General features: G+C 37.9%; 1 protein-coding gene across 4 annotated transcripts in view; it reads right to left on the bottom strand.

Annotated features, from left to right (window-relative positions):
• nckap1 (NCK-associated protein 1) overlaps nt 1–17517 on the bottom strand; it is a 209606-nt gene that overhangs the window by 138832 nt on the left and 53257 nt on the right. For 2 of the 4 annotated variants that reach the window (XM_072579056.1, XM_072579058.1), the window contains 4 exons: nt 10188–10280; nt 5934–5990; nt 5665–5807; nt 3426–3516 (listed from right to left, as the gene is read on the bottom strand). In XM_072579056.1, the coding sequence (XP_072435157.1) occupies nt 3426–3516; nt 5665–5807; nt 5934–5990; nt 10188–10280 (384 nt within the window). The remainder of the gene's footprint in view (nt 1–3425; nt 3517–5664; nt 5808–5933; nt 5991–10187; nt 10281–17517) is intronic. The other 2 variants (XM_072579057.1, XM_072579059.1) reach the window with 1 other exon arrangement.

Below are 17517 nucleotides of genomic sequence, written 5' to 3'. Positions count from 1 at the left end.
CTCCTGGAAATTGAAGTACAGGACATCCACTCGACCCCTTTATCCTTACCTCCCCAAAGAACTAATGAATTAGTTAGTATGCTTTTTCTTTCACAAAACCATGTTGAACCAACCCGATTACCATGAATTTCACTAAGGACCTGCTATAACTTCTTTAATAATAACTGCTAATATTTTCCACATGACAAATGTTAAGCTGACAGGCTTGTGGTTTTGGGTTTCTGCATCCCTCCCGGTTTGAATAGGAGTCACGTTTTCTGTCTTCTAATTTACTGGGACAATTCCTAATGCCACAGAACTTGAGAAAATAAAAATCAGCACGCCAACTCTCATACTAGTGACTTTTTAAATAAACAATGTTCTTGAAGCCAGGCACTTGTCAGTCTGCAACTCAATAATTTGCTCGGAGTACCTCCCTGCGTGGTGACTGCAACTTTGAGTTCCTCCAACCCTTCCATTTCCTGATTTACAGGTGGTTCCAAAATATTATTTGAATCCTCTATAAGCATGATCGATGCAAAATATCCGATCAATTCTTCTGCCATTTTATTTTTCATCATTCATTTCCCTACACAGTTTTTAATGGGATCAATTCTCTTCCTTTTGAAGTATTGTTCAAAGTTTAGTTTGATGTTGTTTGAGGTTCTAGATAGAGTATGAGAGGAAACTAATTGTCCCTCTTTATTAATCTTGTCGTCATTCCTTGTTTTTGTTTTAATATTTGGTCCAATCTACTGGTCACCAACCTTCGTGCAATTTGGTGATTTTTCTCTCAGTAAGATATGATCTTCAGCTTTTTTACTTAACTACAAATGGGGACCTCGCTGTGGGATTTTTACTTTTCCAAAGTAATATATCTATTCTGTGTATTCCGAAATATCCCCTTAAATGTCTGCCACAGTATCTCTATCGACCTATCCCTTAATCTAGTTGGCCAGTTAATTTTAGCTAGCTCTTCTATTATACTCCTAATTTAAATTTAAAGTAACCTTGGATCCCCACTTCTCTTCCTCAAGCTGAGTATGAAAAAAACAATTATTCAGTTACCCAGCTGTATGTTCATCTAGAGATCATTAATTAATCCCATCTCATTATACAGTACCAGGTTGAGTAGAGCCTGTCCTTTGGTTGGCTCCAGTCACGCTGTTCTAAGAAATTATCCTAAAAACATTCTGTTAACTCATCTAGGCTACATTTGATCAACTCCTTTTCCCAGTTGATTAACATCTCCCATGATCACTGTCATATCTTTCTCCAAACTCCCTTTACTTGTTCCTTAAACTTCATCCTACAGTGTGATTATTGTAAGGATTTGGAGATACCGGTGTTGACTGGGGTGTACAAAGTTAAAAATCACACAACACCAGGTTTAATTGGAAGCACACTAGCTTTCGGAGTGACGCTCCTTCATCAGGTGGTAGTGGAGGGCTCAATCCTAACACAGAATTTATAGCAAAAATTTACAGTGTGTGTAACTGAAATTATACATTGAAAAATTGATTGTCTGCTAAGCCTTTCATCTGTTAGAATACAGTGATAGTTGCACTTCTTTCATGTGATTTACACACGAAAGAAGTGAAACTATCACGATATTCTAACAGATGTAAGGCTTAACAGACAATCAATTTTTCAATGTATAATTTCAGTTACATCCCACTGTAAATTTTTGCTATAAATTCTGTGTGTTAGGATTGAGCCCTCCACTACCATCTGAAGGAGCATCGCTCCGAAAGCTAGTGTGCTTCCAATTAAACCTGTTGGACTATAACCTGGTGTTCGTGAGGACTGTAGATGCTGGAAATCAGAGATGAAAATATGTTGCTGGAAAAATGCAGGTCAGGCAGCATCCAAGGAGCAGGAGAATCAACGTTTCGGGCATGAGCCCTTCTTCAGATGCCTGAAGAAGGGCTCATGCCCGAAACATCGATTCTCCTGCTCCTTGGATGCTGCCTGACCTGCTGCGCTTTTCCAGCAACACATTTTCAGCTATAACCTGGTTTTGTGTGATTATTATTGTTAGGGAGTGTGTAGACTACTTGCAGAGTGACTTTTTGCCTTTACCACTTCTATCCTGTGAAAGCACTTCTACATTCTAGTTTCCTTAAAGTTGGTCACCCTTATCTGTTGTGATAATATCATTAAATAACAAAGCCACCCGCTCCCTTTTTCTAACTTCTTGTCCTTCCTGTCATGGTCTGCTTATTATTCCCCATATTAATACCTTACTCTCTTGCTTTACCTCTTCTCTTACACTTCAACATCTTACCAAATTTACTTATAAAACAAAATAGGATACGAAACTACATTAAGTGTTATTGGGTCAAACAACTAAAAGTTTGGTCTAACAGTACTGGGATTGAAGTCAAGAGCAGGAATTCCAGAGCTTAGGATATAGGCAGCAGTAGGCATAGCCAATGGTACAGCAATTAAAACTGGGTATGTTCAAGTGCCTAGAATTGAATAAGCATAGATATCTTGCATAGTGTTGGAGAAGTGATGAATGTGATGGCAAGATAGAGCTTGGTGTCATCATCATGCATGTGAAGATTTTTTAAAACTGTTTCATTAAAGATCCACATATAAGAGGGGCAAAAGGATAGAACCTTGGAAAATGCTTCGAGGTAACTATCCGAGAGCAGAAGGAACTACTCTAGTTATGGTTAAATAGATAAAAATGTAACCAAGTGAGGACAGTCCAAACCAACTGTATGGCAATGCCAAAAGATGCAAACAGATTGCAAGAATGAGACATACATGTTTCCCATTGTCATGGTCACTAAGCATTTTATTTGGGCCTTTAAAGATTTAACTTTCCATACTTCAACAGGGCAGAAACTTGGTGAGATGGATTCAAGCACTGCGTTCTGGGATTAATGAACACTTACTTGGAAGTTGGCAACATGCTCAATGACTTAGGTGAAGAAAGGTTGGAGACGTACCAGCAGTTTACAAAGGACAAAAGTTTGATTGCTTTGATGTTGGGAGATTTCAAAGAAAACATTTCTAACATTGGTTAATATGAAGAGCAGGAGGGGGGAGCTGGATGACCAGCAACTCTATTGTAAAATGGTCAAGTGACAAAAGGATGGGCCACATAGTCAAGGTGAACTTGAAGACAGCATACTGATAAGGTAAAAAAATAGAAGATAGCTTTCTGACGAGGGAAGAGTGGAAATTAGAGGAAAAATGGGAGGGCTATTGGAAGGAGGAATCCAATAGCGACAAATCAGGTTGTCCCAAATGTAGAGATAAATAAGTCCACGAACTGCATACATTTCATTTCTGAGATTAGGGTCGAGAAAGCAGGGCAAAGAGATTTAAGAGGAGAAATAGCATGAAAAAGAGGGCATGAAAAAAAAAAGAGTGCACCAAAAAGTACAACAGTTCAAACAACTCATGAAAAAAATGGCTCCCTCTTATCTTACCTTACTATGTGGTACAAATTCTTCCATCATTTTCTTTAGGGGGTTCTCGTAATCTACAATCATCTGGCCAAGTCTTGGATATTCACGGTCACTGTCAGAAACATTATACATTTTGCTTTCAATCACAACTTAAATAGTTTTGATATTAAAAAGATCCAAGCCACCAGATAATTATTTTTCATATGTTTTGGTTTTTTTTTTACAGATAGCATGCAAGAAAAATTCCATTAAGTAGCTAAATAAACGCATACTGACAATGCATCTCTCACTTGAGCAAGTTCAGGAGACAGCAAATGCTGAGAGTTCTGAATTATGTCATTCGGTACTTAGGGGAAGATAAAAAAGAATCAAGTCTAAACGAAAAGGTGGATATGTTGATAGGTTAAAGAAGGGTTCAGTATAATCACATGCAAGGCCCAGTGGTACTGAACAGTCTATTTCTGTGCTGTATCTTGTATAGTGTAGAATCCAGACAGCAAAAAGAACCAACTTAAACCAAGGAAGTCTTGAGCACCAACTCTACAATAATTAGAATTACTGTCCAGTTCCCAAGAAGTAAAGGCCTACTCTTGTTGATTTGACAATTCTTTGATGGATTTGTGTTTTTAAATTCTGGCTTGGATCACACTTGGTACTCCCCAAAGCATTTACAACAGCATTGATTCAACTGACACTGGCCCAATTTGTGGATCAACTAATGTTGTTAATGTTCAGAAATGCTTTTCATGAAAGAAAATGTCAAAATATACTGCCTTGTCTGTGCAGCTGTTTAGTTTTTGATATTGACAGTATACTTGATGAATCAGCATTCTCAGATGGAGAACATTTTTGGTGCCAAATGTCATGATGCTACTGCTTATTGGAACAATTCTTGACATAATATTCTTTTTAAAAAAAAAAGACAGCAACGTTTCACGAATTATTGTTGCTATGCTATCTTGGTAAATCACTATTATTACTGGATGAATGCAGTGATTTAATTTTATACTTACTTTTGTTTTAATCCTGTGTATCCAAATAGAAACAAAACTTGTTTTTGTTCTAGAGGTTAACTGAATACTGCTGGCCCTGAATGATGAGAGGAGCAGTAAGGAGAAACAACCAATGCAACTCTGCGGTTTGCGTGTTTTGCAGAAAAGTGAGCTGCAACAAGCATCATGCTATGGATTTGTTTCCTCAAACAAACTTTTGTGCCTTTGTATGGATGGCACTTGGAAATAAGCACCAATATGTAGGTTACAATTTATTGCATTTTAGCATTAACTGAACAAGCCACACATTTGGAATTGTCACAAGTCAGATATCAAAATAGCATAGGATTCTGAACACACGCTTTGTCTGATATTTAGCACAACCATCTTCCTGTATTAATTTCAGATTCTACTATTATCACATCAATCATGTACCTTATTAGTGAAATTTTAAATGCTTCAAATTAAGAATTTTCAATTCATTGTTATTTATGCTGACAAAGATTAAGTGCAGATAGGTGAGAGGAGAAGAATGTGAAATATCATGTGCAGTCCAAGACATTTACGATGGACTGAACACTGGGACAACAAACTCAATATTTAAACATGTTGCAGAAACCATCTATGATTAAAATTTATGTTCTGCTTGAAAGGGAGAAGAGTGGGACTAAGACTAGTGTTTTAAACTTAAATAATGACAACTATGTGAGAAAGAAACCTGGATAGCTGAAGTGACCTGGCATACGACGCCTAGGGATACAGCAACAGTGAAGCCATGGCAGATGACAAACGTTACTTGGAATTTAGAAGAGTGAGGAATGACTTGATTGAAGCGTATACGGTTCGGAATGGTCTTTACAAAGTGCACATGGAAAGGACAGCTCCTCTTGTGGGTGATGCCAGAACTAGGGGACATTGTTTAAAATTAAAGGATTGTCTTTTTAGGTCAGCAATGAAGGTCTTTTCTTCCTATCAGATGGTCAGACACTTTTGACTGCTTGCCTCAGTAGGCTGTGGGGATGGGGTCATTAAATATTTTTCAAAGTGGAGGCAGATAGATATTTGCTAAGCAAGGAAATCAAAGGTTATCAGGTTGGATGGGAATGTGTAATTCAAGATACAAATAAATCAGTCAGGACCGTTCTGTATGACACTCTAGACTTTCAAGAATGAATAGCCTACTTCTGCTAACTTATGCTCATGAAACACACACCAGATAAGCTATATTTAAATAAAACATACAGACACTGTAAAGATTTAATCCTCACCTAGCTCCATGCAACATTTCATGTGCATAATTGTAGAGGCCCACAATTGCCTTTCGTTCTTCAATCCGAGACACCATTATCATTAGTGTTGTGTAAGTTACAACTAAATCCAAGTAGTTTTTGGTTAAATCAAAGTTGACAGTCTAAGTACAGGGGATAACAAAATAAAGGAAGAAAAAATTTAAAATATTCCAAATTTAGGAACTTTCTTCTCACCCCCCCCCCCCACCCACCCTCCAAAATGAATATCAACTTCTGAAGATACTTACGATATCAAAAAAAACTTGACAGGCATCAATAGTGTTTAGTAGTTCGCTCACGTGATCCTATAGGGGAAACAATTTATACAATCATTTGGCATTATTATTGGGTAGCATTATTTAAAACAAAAAGGAAAGGGACAGAGGATTCCAGGAGATAAGATCTGAGGAGCAGAAAAAATAATGCAATTGGTTATTAAACAATCAGCAGTGTGCAAAATACAAAATAATTCTTGCTGAACATGATTGCAAGGGCACACAGACAGGACAAACCAAGATTGTCATAATGGCCTAACGAAGCCAGTGTTAGTGGAACATCCAGTGAGATAGAAAATAAGGAATAGGAAATTCAGCTCACCAAAGTGCAATACAGAGAGAGACAGAATAAATAAAACACAAGAAAGAAACAAAGTATCACAGCCATGGATGCAGGGAAGGTCAGCAACAGAACTTTACTCCAAAGCAATAATAAAAGTTAATTCAACTGGCTAATATCAAATTTACTGTCAAATATTTGATATTTCATTTAGCAAATAAACAGTAAGATCAATAAGCATAAACATTTTCATCGATTACATGTGTATGTTTACACAATAATGACTGCATCCATATCCAAGCAGGTTATTTACATAGTAAAAGGGTGATTGGAATAGCCACAGTCTGCAATAGCATGCTGCAAATTTCTTCCGTGGAAACAGGAGGAGTCAGAGTCAAATAGATGTAATGCATGTCTTGGCGAACAAAGCTAGGCACCGGGCATCAATTAGTGGAGGTCAGATTACAATAGTGAATGCGTAAATGGAAGGAACAGAAGTAAAATTAACCAACTGCTGAGAGGTAATTTACATGATTAAGGCAGAACCAGTTGAGAAGTTAACAGTAGGGTGAAAATATCAGGAAAGAATATGCAAATTTGTTTTATAAGAATATCCTTGACCTAGCAAAGTACCTGAGCCACAGCGCGAGGTGCTATTAAATGAAACAAGTCTTATCTGTATGGGAGTCAGTGGTTAGCACTGCTGCCTCCCAGCGCCAGAGATCTGGGTTCAATTCCCGCCTCAGGCGACTGACTGTGTGGAGTTTGCACATTCTCCCAGTGTCTGCGTGGGTTTCCTCCGGGTGCTCCCGTTTCCTCCTACAGTCCAAAGATGTGCAGGGCAGGTGAATTGGCCATGCTAAATTGTCCGTAGTGTTAGGTAAGGGGTAGAAGTAGGGGTATGGGTGGGTTGCACTTCGGCAGGGCGGTGTGGACTTGGGCCGAAGGGCCTGTTTCTACACTAAGTAATCTAAATCTAAATCTTAACGTTTTTGTTTTTATTCATTCATTGAATGTGGGTGCTACTGCATAGACAAGCATTTATTAAGCATTCAAACTGCTCTAGTGAAGGTGCTGAACTACACTCTTGAACCACTGCGGTTGCTGGGTTTTTGGGACTTCATGGTGATGTTAGGAAGAGTGCTCCATGATTGTGATTCAGCAACCATGAAGGAATCATGATAAAGTTCCACGTAAGGATGGTGAGAGTTTGAACTTGAAGGCAGTGGTGTTACCTACAACTTGTGCGCTCATCTTTCCAGGTGATAGAGGTCATGAACTTGGATTATGCTGTCAGAGGAAGCTCATGAGTTACTACAGTGCATCTTGCAGATGGTATACACTACTGCCATTGCGTATATTCATTCAAGTGTTGTTGGAGGATTTAGTGTTGGCAATACAATTGAAAGTCACAGGGTGATGGTTAGGTTTTCTTTTGTTGAATATAGTTATTTATGGCATTTGTTTGATGTGAATGTTACTTTCCACATCAGTTCAAACTGGGATTGACCAGGTCTTGCTGCCTATGGATATGTACTTCAGTATGTCAGAAGTTGCTAATAGTGCTTAACATCCCCACATCTGAGTTTCTGTTGGAGTGAAGTTAATAGGTGAATTAGTTCAAGATGGTTGAGCCTGGAATATTACTGAGGAACTCCTGCAGCGATGATTTGAACTAAGAGGACTGACCTCCAAAAACCACAGCAATCATCCTACATGTTCAATATGATTGCAACCAATGGAGTTTGCCCTGATTCCTGTTGATCCAGTTTTACTAGGGATCCTGATGTTATACCTAAACAAATGCTGCGTGGACAGTCAGTCACTCACACTGTGCCTTTGAAGTATTGTTCCTTTGCCATGCTTGAACCAAGACTACAATGAGATTAGGAGCTAAAAAACCCTGTTTGAACTCAAATGGAGTGTCAGTTATCTGGTTATTGCTTTATAAGTGCTGCCTGATGGAACGGTCATTGACAGCGCTATCAATTTGTTCATGATTGAGAGCACACCAGTGGGGTGATAACTGGACAGATTAGATTTGCCCGACTTTCTGCACATAGGACATAATTGAACAATTTTCCATATCGCTAGATAGATGCCAGTGTTATTTTGTTAGAGGTGTGGCTAGCCGTGGAGCACAAGAGTTCAGTACTGTTGCCGGAATGGTGGCAGAACCCAGAGCTTTTGCAGTATGCAGTGTCCATTACATGGACCAAACCAAATTGGTTTAAACTGGCATTTATGACAGTGGATGCCTCAGGCAGAGGCAGAGACAGATTATCCACTCACCAATTCTGGCTGAAGATGGAAGCAAATGCCTCAGGTCTGTCTTTTAAACTGATGTGCTGGGCTACATCAGTGAGAATGGAAAATCTTGTGGAGCTTCCATTTCTTGCTTGTTCTTTACTTGTTCAGCACCAAATGTGACTGGATGTGGCTGAACTGAAGAACTTAGTTCTGACCCATCTGTCTTGGAATCGCTTGTTGTTTCGTATGCTGCTTCTATTATTTACTAAGCAAATAGAGTTATGTTGTAATGTCATCAGGTTGTGACACCCAATTTTTAGGAATGCCTAATATTATCCTCCTGCAGTCTTAACTGAAGCAGGGTTGGTCTCCCAGCTTGAAGGGATTGATACAGTGTGGGATTTACTGGGCTGAGGTTAGAGATTCTGGTCAAATACAGTTCTCTCTTGCTGATGGTTCAAAGTGATTCATGGCTGTCCAGTCGAGTGCTGCTGGATCAGTGTGAAGAGTTTCCAATTCAGCACAGTTGCACTGCCATCCATGATATACTTGATATTAATATGGAAATTCATCTCCATGATGAATATGTGGCGATTATTTATATTAATACTATAACAGACAGATGTATCTATGATAGGTAGACTGGCAGAATGAGGCCAAATAACTTATTCCCTCCTTTTGGTTCCCTTACCACCTTCTGCAGACATTTTAGACAGCTACGTCCTTGAGGATTTAGTCAACTGGGACAGTTGTGGCACTGTTAAGTCACTCTTCATGATGGACATTAACATCCCCCCTCCGTACCCTTATCACCTTTGGTGCTTACTCCAAGTTGTCTTCAACATTGAGGTGTATTAACATTTCAGCCACAGGGGTGACAATCTAAGGTATTCAATGGGATGTTTCCTTGCCTGTGTTTGACCTGATGCTTTGAGATATCATGGGGTCCAGAATCCATGTTGAGGATATTTTATGTTTGAAGTAATATCCAACAAACATCAGAAAACAGAACTACAAATCATTTTAGACAATAATGCAATCGCTACACATTAAGATGACATGGAAATCATTTCACAAATATAGCATTCAGCTTTTCAATCAACAAATAGGAAAAGGTTATACACCATGTTACTGAGCCCAAACTATTAAGAATTCATAGTTAATCCTTACATTAGCCACCGGTTGAAAAATTGTTTTGACATTGTTATCTATAAGAACTTTATAATGAGCAACAGTTCACAATTAGAAGAAAACCTTCAAAGCCTCAAAAAAAACCTTGAACATTGGAGTACAAAAGAGAATGTGAGTGCATGTGGGTGATTGCTATTTTGAAACATCACTGCCAATAGGTACCAAGGAGGGTGTAACTTTAATTTCCAGTCATCTTTGCATCACAGCACATATCGCCCGCTTGGTGCCTTGTGCCCAGTTTTAATGTGCCACTGAGTAAAATATGGACTTGTAGGGAGGTAAAAAAATGAGCCCACACATGAATATATAACATGTCATGGCTGGTGTAACTTCCAAACTGGCATGGTTGCCAAGTATATACAAAACATGACTCTTGGGCTATGAGAAATTGAATCATCTTGAATGCCAAAGCAACCTGAACACCCCAACGTGCAGTAATTCAAGATTCAAAATACCTTCGCAAACTATTTAAATTAATCTACATGTTTAATAGATATGCATTCTACCTTAAATTCCATGACATCCACAAATGTGAAGTAATAAAGTGCCAGGTTTTTCAGAATTTCCTGTTTCTCCTTATGTAGTTGTGACAACTGTTGCTAAAGGGAGAAGAAAAAAAACATTTTTACTTGACAACTTACCCTGAATGTATTATACTACATGCAATGAAAGTTGAAGCAATCTAACATTGTTAGATTGTTAAAGCAGTTGAATTAGTAAAGCCAGCAACTGCAGATGTAGTTCAGTTCTTCAACCAGCACCACTTGCTTCACTCACCAGCATCCAAAAGCCAACATAGTAGTTTATTGGACTGTTAAAACATCTGCTTGCTAGCCTTAAGATAAAGACAAAAGTCCAAAAGAACACTCAGAATTTTCTTGAAGTTCCCTGCACATAGGTTGTGGAGTTCCACAGTGAAGTAATGAGTAGCTTTTTCAGGTGGCTTCAACCACCTGCAGAAACAATAAAACAACTGTTTCCTTTATACAGAAAGTGTTGCAAAGCTAAAACCATAGCAGATTGAAGTAAAACTAGCAACAGAACAAGCACACAGTAATGCATCCTTTTTCTCTCAAATTGGTGCTGAGAATTTGTATGCCTTTTTGTACCTTTCACTATTTTATGCAATAGCATTACTTTGTTGCCAGGGGAACAAAGTTTGGAACTGGAATAAAATTTCCACTGACGTTTCTGCATTACTTTTTCAATAGGGAATTCAGTTTTTTTATAGATAAACTGTACCGATAAATAGCCAGATTTTACAGGCCAGCTTTTAAAATACAAATCTTGCTTCCACTCGTTACCTTTAACAAAATCCTAAGAATAAATTTAGCCAAAAAGTGCTTAGGCCAACCAGACATCGAGCTCCGTACTCCAATCACACAAAGTACCCATTGTATGAAAAGCAGTAACAGACACTCACCAGAACACTAAATGGGTAAATGTTCCCATATTAATTGCAGGTTTATACCAAGTTTATTTTGGAAGACAAGGAATGAGACTATTCAGATCCTACTTCAGTTTATACAGGACTTTACACATCTTTGAAAAACAAAACCGAGTTTAACATCAGTAAATGAATCCAATATAGCAAACGTTCCAAAGTTCAGTTAAAACAAAATTACTATTCCTCCTTGCCTGATTTGCATATACCTGTTTTCTAAACCAACAAAAAGAAATATCTATTTCATCCCTTCAATAGAGAATGCTTTGGTCAAATGATCCCTTCATTTACAAGGCTGCACCGCTAAAATAAAACTCGTACAAAACAATATTAACCTTTGTAATCATTAGGTAACATGTTACACCACTTGAAGTATACTTGTCATGCAGTGCCAATCTAATTATTTCTTTACAAGAAATGTAAAATTTGTACAGAAGGAAGTGAATTATACAAACTAAGATAGGTAGAAAGTCGGCCATTGCTCTAAGACATTATAAATTCTCGAAAAAATAACTATCTGGACAGGTCTAGGTTTTCATAACCTATGAGTAATATTTTTGGCTGTGTTTGCTGCCACTGCAACTCCAAGGAGGGCACAAACCACACATGCAGTTGCAGTCTATCTGGTGTCATTACAACTGCTGAACAGGTAGTTAGACTTTCTCAAAGAATAAGATCACCCTTGAAATTTAGCAATCCAAAAAGATATTTAACAAACATACTGTCAATCAAACATGAAATTTTTCAAATGTTTCTATGGCGCTCAGATTAAACCTCACATGACCATATCCTATCAACCTATTACCCATGGTTAAGGAGCAGTTTTCAGAGAATATAGAATCCAAAGTATGAGTTAAAAATCCTGGGATCACAATAGTTGGCCATCCCACTTGCCAGGCCTCACTGGTGCCCATTCTAGATCCTTCATTGTCTTCTCGCTGATCACTGCCCTGTTACAATGCCCTTTACTGCTCCAAAAACAGGGTAGCCAGAGAGGCAGTGAATGAAGTGGACAACCAGGTGAAATGTGTAGCAAACATTCAACGAGTGCACAACAATGCTGCTGTATGTGCCAACTTCCTTCTTGCTACACAATGACAACGTCAGTGGCTCCAAATTACTGTTCCAGTGCGCTAGCAGAAGATAGTGAATATTTAAAGTATTTTCAAGGGAATTTGTCAATGTCAGCTGAAGTGGATACTTTAAATTTCAAACATGAAGTAATTCATGATAGTTAGAATTAAGTAGTTAAATCAGAATTAGCAACTATTAGAAAAGCAAAATAGTTGGCTGGTCATAAAGAACTTTAGTGTTGCTGAAAAAAATTGTTCAGGCATTTTCTTTGTACTCATCAGATAATTTGCAAGAATACCAAATAATGGAATAACATTTGCACTAGAGGACAGTGCTGACTGTTTGGCAAATGGGCTGTGATTAGGACAAGGATTTTCATGAAGAATGCAAGAATTAATGATGCTTGACAGTTAACTTCTTGGCCAATGTAAACAAAGCTGGTAGTTGACTGTCAATAATCGCTAGTTGTTGTATTCGCCATTGCAACATGTCTATCACAGCCTGCTTGCCAACTAACTTTCGCACTCTCCTTTTGTGTAGTATAAATGCTGATTTCTCTTTGAATTGGCATTTGTGAGAATTGTCCTGATGGATACGTGACATAATGCTTCAAAGTGTCTTTTTCAGCAATACAAAATCAAAATACTGCAGATACTAGAGGTCTAAGCTAAAGAAAAACACAGGAAATGCTCGAAAAATTCAGGTCAGGCATCATCTGTGGAGGAAGAGAGTTAATGTTTCTGTTTGACAAACCTTCACAATGTGTCAATACTAGACTTGCCATCAGGAGCTTACAACACTATGATCAGCTACAGTTTCCAAACTGCCAATAGGGTGAACACTACATTAATGTGAGTGCTGCATTTTGAGTTAGGCTAAAAATAATTTAAATTACTTCATCTAAAATGGCAAAAGCACATAAAGGGTTACACAGCTATGGTAATGATGTTCAACTCATAGGAGGTTTTATGCAGCAAGAGAATCCACACTTACCAAATTATCCAGGAAAAGTCAAGTTAAGCATGCAAAAAAATTGAAAGACACGATGTAAAATGAAAATTTTAAAGTTTAGTGTCACTAGACTGCAGCAGAACTCAGTAAATTACACGCCACTGACTCAGACTTGAACTTGCTTTTCACTAGAAGGGCCATGATCCTTCTTTATAAAGTATGCATTTCCTAGACCATTCATTGACAAGGAAGTTCCCTCCATCCATCATAATAAAATCAGAGCATTATCCTTCTTTATTGTCTCAGCTTTGCTTATTCATGACCATTAGAAAACAAAATGAAGAGATTCATGCAACAAGAAATGGTTACAAAACTGTGGAAGGAATAAGCTCACTGCAAGAGATATTTCCAATATTATTTGGATAGAATGAAAGACTAAACAGAAACAAATCTTATATGCCAAAATTAACACTTCAAAAAAAAGTTAACACATGTTAAAGATTTTACAAATAGTAAATTTCAATAACATGCAAGTACAATAGCACCCCAGACTTTTCAACATTGTAGCCTGAGTTTCATGCTTTTAAGTCATAATAACACCAAAAGGAGAGTGTGGAGGTAGGGAGAGAGTTGAGAGTGAGTTGAATGGAGGGGGGAAAAATGTATTGTCAGTTTAAGGGGAAGTGGGAGTTGCAAATGTTTTTGAGGGTTCTGGAGACACTGATAATGGGTGGAAAGAGCTTATTTTCCCTGGCAAATGAGAGTTTGCTAACTGCAAGTAATGTGTTCACTGCCACAACTTCAATAAATAAAACTCCTTCAATGTTCATGCTATCAAAACTCATTTATTCAGTAACTTAAAACTGATAACATAATGCTGTCAATCTCCATCAACCCACTCCTCCTTCGAAATACATAAACAATAACAATCCTTCAGACTGATCAAATCTTGCTATAACCAGCAAAAATCTCAACACAAAGCATATCACACATGATGGCTCTATCAAACTGGCCATTAGCTCCATTGAGACCCAGTTTTGTCTCCACAGTGGTCACTGCTGCCTTGAAGGAAAGGAAATTTATGACCCCAACTGCTTACCCAATGACCCAGCAGGGGTTACGAGCCACAGTTCTGCAACTCTTCACCAATGGATTGCAAATGCATGTGTAATGTTCTGGATAATCAAGTTAAAAGCTAGCTGCACAAAATCCTTCTACTTGCGCTAGGAGCCATTTTTGAAAGCATAGGACCCTTGGTACACAGCATTAAACCAAAATAAGTCACAGCAAGACAGAGGTGGTGAGAAGAATGGGAGTAAAGTGAGGGTAGGGATGACAGTGAGGGCGTGAACACAAAAAACGGGAGCATGAGAGAGAAAATGACGAAGCGAGACAGAGGTTTAAAGTCACCGCAAACCTACATTGCTTGGCAACTTAAATATCTTGAATATATTTATATTTTTATTAATACTTAAAGCCCACAGGCCTAATACCATATTTTAAATTTGGCTCTAGTCTTATTAATCAAACACTTCTTATCCTGTAAGTAATCATATAACATGAAGATGCCTTAATGTTTTCCTTTGATATTAACATAATTTAAAACCACCAATTCCATATCGGCTTCTTCTATTTTCAATTCTGCATTTTCTGCTTTTTTGGATGATTTCAGAAATGCTTCTCTGAAAAACAACATCCAACAGAAACATTGCTTTTTTTTTGTCAACTGATCTACACATGAATACACAGTCAAAATTGCTAGAGATTTTCAACGTTACTTTTCCAGTTATGGGAAAAGTTGTGGGAGAGTCCACTTGAACATCCGCAAATATCATTTGGGACATGGATAGGATAAATAGACAAGGTTTTTTTTCCCTGGATTGGGGTGGGATGAGGGGAGTCCAGAACTAGAGGGCACAGTGGAAGTGGAAGTGACCGGTAAATTACGACATTTAAAAGGCATCTGATGGGTATACGATTGGAAGGGTTTAGAGGGATATGGGCCTAGCGATGGCAAATTAATTTAGGATATCTGGGCAGCATGGATCAGTTTGACCGAAGGGTCTGAGTCTGTGCCGTGCACCTCTCTAACTCCATAACACCCGACACATTTCATAATACATACTAGCTAGCCTCTCTTCTGTTCTATAACTTCCAAATGAAATGAACTTTTCAGTGTAAAACAACCTATTTGATTTAGTTATGAGAATATATTGGAGAGGCTGGAGATTACTTTCTTTGGAGTCAAGGCAACCAAGATTAGATCGAATACAATTTTCCAAAGTTATGAGGAGAATGATTTAAGGAATTGTTTGCATGTGACAGAGGCAGAGTAATAGTGATTTGCAAGTACGACTTGAGAATAAAATATTTTTACATGACAAGTGGTTCAGGAATGCACTATCTGGAAGGTGGAAATTGGTTCAATTGAGGGAATCAGAGGGTATCTGATCATTACTTGTCTAGAAATAATGTGCAAGTGTACAGGGAAAAGGCAGGAGAATATCACTAATTCATAGTTCTCAAAGGAAAGCCAGAACAGACATGATGGGCTAAATGGCTTTTTCCTGAATCATGATACTTCTTTAATTGTGTAGTTATCCCCGATCAGGTACCTTACACTCTGTATTCAATCATCCAATTTTCTTTCTTTTGCTTATCACTTTTCCTCAAGTTTATTGGCAGCCACTACAGCTTCATAATCATATTTACACTTTTGTCTTTTTGGACTGCTGCCTAGGTTAAAACCCTGTTCCTATGTGTAAAATATTCAAATAAGCAGCAAAAAAACCCAACTAACTGTGGGGCATCTCCCAGATCAGATGATCCATCACACAGCATAGAAAACAATTTGGGATTTTATCCACCAACTGACATACTAGGACTATATCTTGCAATCAACTAAAGGGAATTCTTAGCATGCCACTGTCAATTCACAAGCTGATTATCAACTAGAATTTTATGCTGTATTTCATTGGTCTTACATGATCACTTCCACAATGCTCACGATGGTCATGTTTTCACATGGACAAATACTCTTGTAACATCAATTGTTGGAGTCCTATGTCTGTTCCTCAGCACCTTTTCCCATGATTTTCTCCTTACTAAGTTTTTTTACAGAAAGGCTAAACCTAGCTGCCGTGACCACAAAACGGAGATTGAAAACTCTTCTGTCCTGTCCTCTAATTGTAAGAATTCACAAATTAATGCAAGGTTAACAGCAGGGCCTGGCATTATCCAATACTTTATTTTAAATATAGATTTCAAACTTCTCATTTAACAGCATAATAGGATCACATTAGAGATTGCTTAATTATACTGAGAAAAGAAGGGTTACTCCTGATATTTGACAAAGAATTCTACTTTCTTTTATGACCTTGCATGTTTTCAGCACCAAAGCTCAAGTAGTAAGTTTGTAGTCCTTAATCCTGCTTAGCTCCTCACTAATTATTAAATATAACATTTTAAGCAATATGTTCCACATACTGTTAACTGAAAGCATCACCTAACATTGCTTGGTTAAGTCAGTCCACTAAACTCACAGTCATCAGAGGACTAAAATTCATTGTGACCAGTATAACTTTTCCGAATTCATCATTAACTTCAAATTTCACATTTTCCTCTGAATGTATCATTTCAAGACCTGCTTTATACTTTGGGCAGTGATATATCAAGTCATAACCAAAGCACTTGGCATTTGCTGAGATTAGTTTACCTATTATTGCAGTTCCATTATTGCCTTCTGCCACAATAGCCAGTTGGTGGATCTCCAATAGGTACCTTCCTCTTTATTCTGAATGTCTTTAATCACCCCGCCTCTGTACTGACACCTGGATTTAATTCTGGGCCGAAATTGAAATCTGGCAATTATCAGGTCCTTCATTAGTTGTGACAGAATGAAATGTTCTATGAATGTTTCCAGCCATATACTTAAAGCATGATCAGTTAGGTTCTCCTTCTCAGAGAACCAAACATCAGTTGGAGAAGCAGCTTAAATGACAAGACATCTTAACACAGCACAACAAAACTTCAAATGCAGGTATTGATCAAGGGATCCTCAAATTAAATTGATAATGTTTTAATCTATTCCTCCATGAATTGGCTGTTTGCTGAAAACTAAAAAAAAAGTCATGTCTGCCTCAGGCACAGAATGGGTCACTTTCTATTTCATAAATTTCAGCCAATTAGAAGGTCAAAAGCTTCATCACTATCCAGTGATGGCTCAACAGCTCACAAGGTCTTCACTTACTATTTAAATTCTAGAAGGAGGTGCCAACAGCAAAGTGAGGTAAAGGTAATTGTTTTGAAATGATTAATGTTAGTCTAATTGCATTAGGCTTCACCCAATCTGCTAGTACCATAGAGTC

Source organism: Chiloscyllium punctatum, chromosome 10 (assembly GCF_047496795.1).
Source record: "Chiloscyllium punctatum isolate Juve2018m chromosome 10, sChiPun1.3, whole genome shotgun sequence".
NCBI classification, from domain to species: domain Eukaryota; kingdom Metazoa; phylum Chordata; class Chondrichthyes; order Orectolobiformes; family Hemiscylliidae; genus Chiloscyllium; species Chiloscyllium punctatum.
The sequence above is the reverse complement of the archived record's forward strand: the minus strand, read 5'-3'. Positions and strand labels throughout refer to the sequence as shown.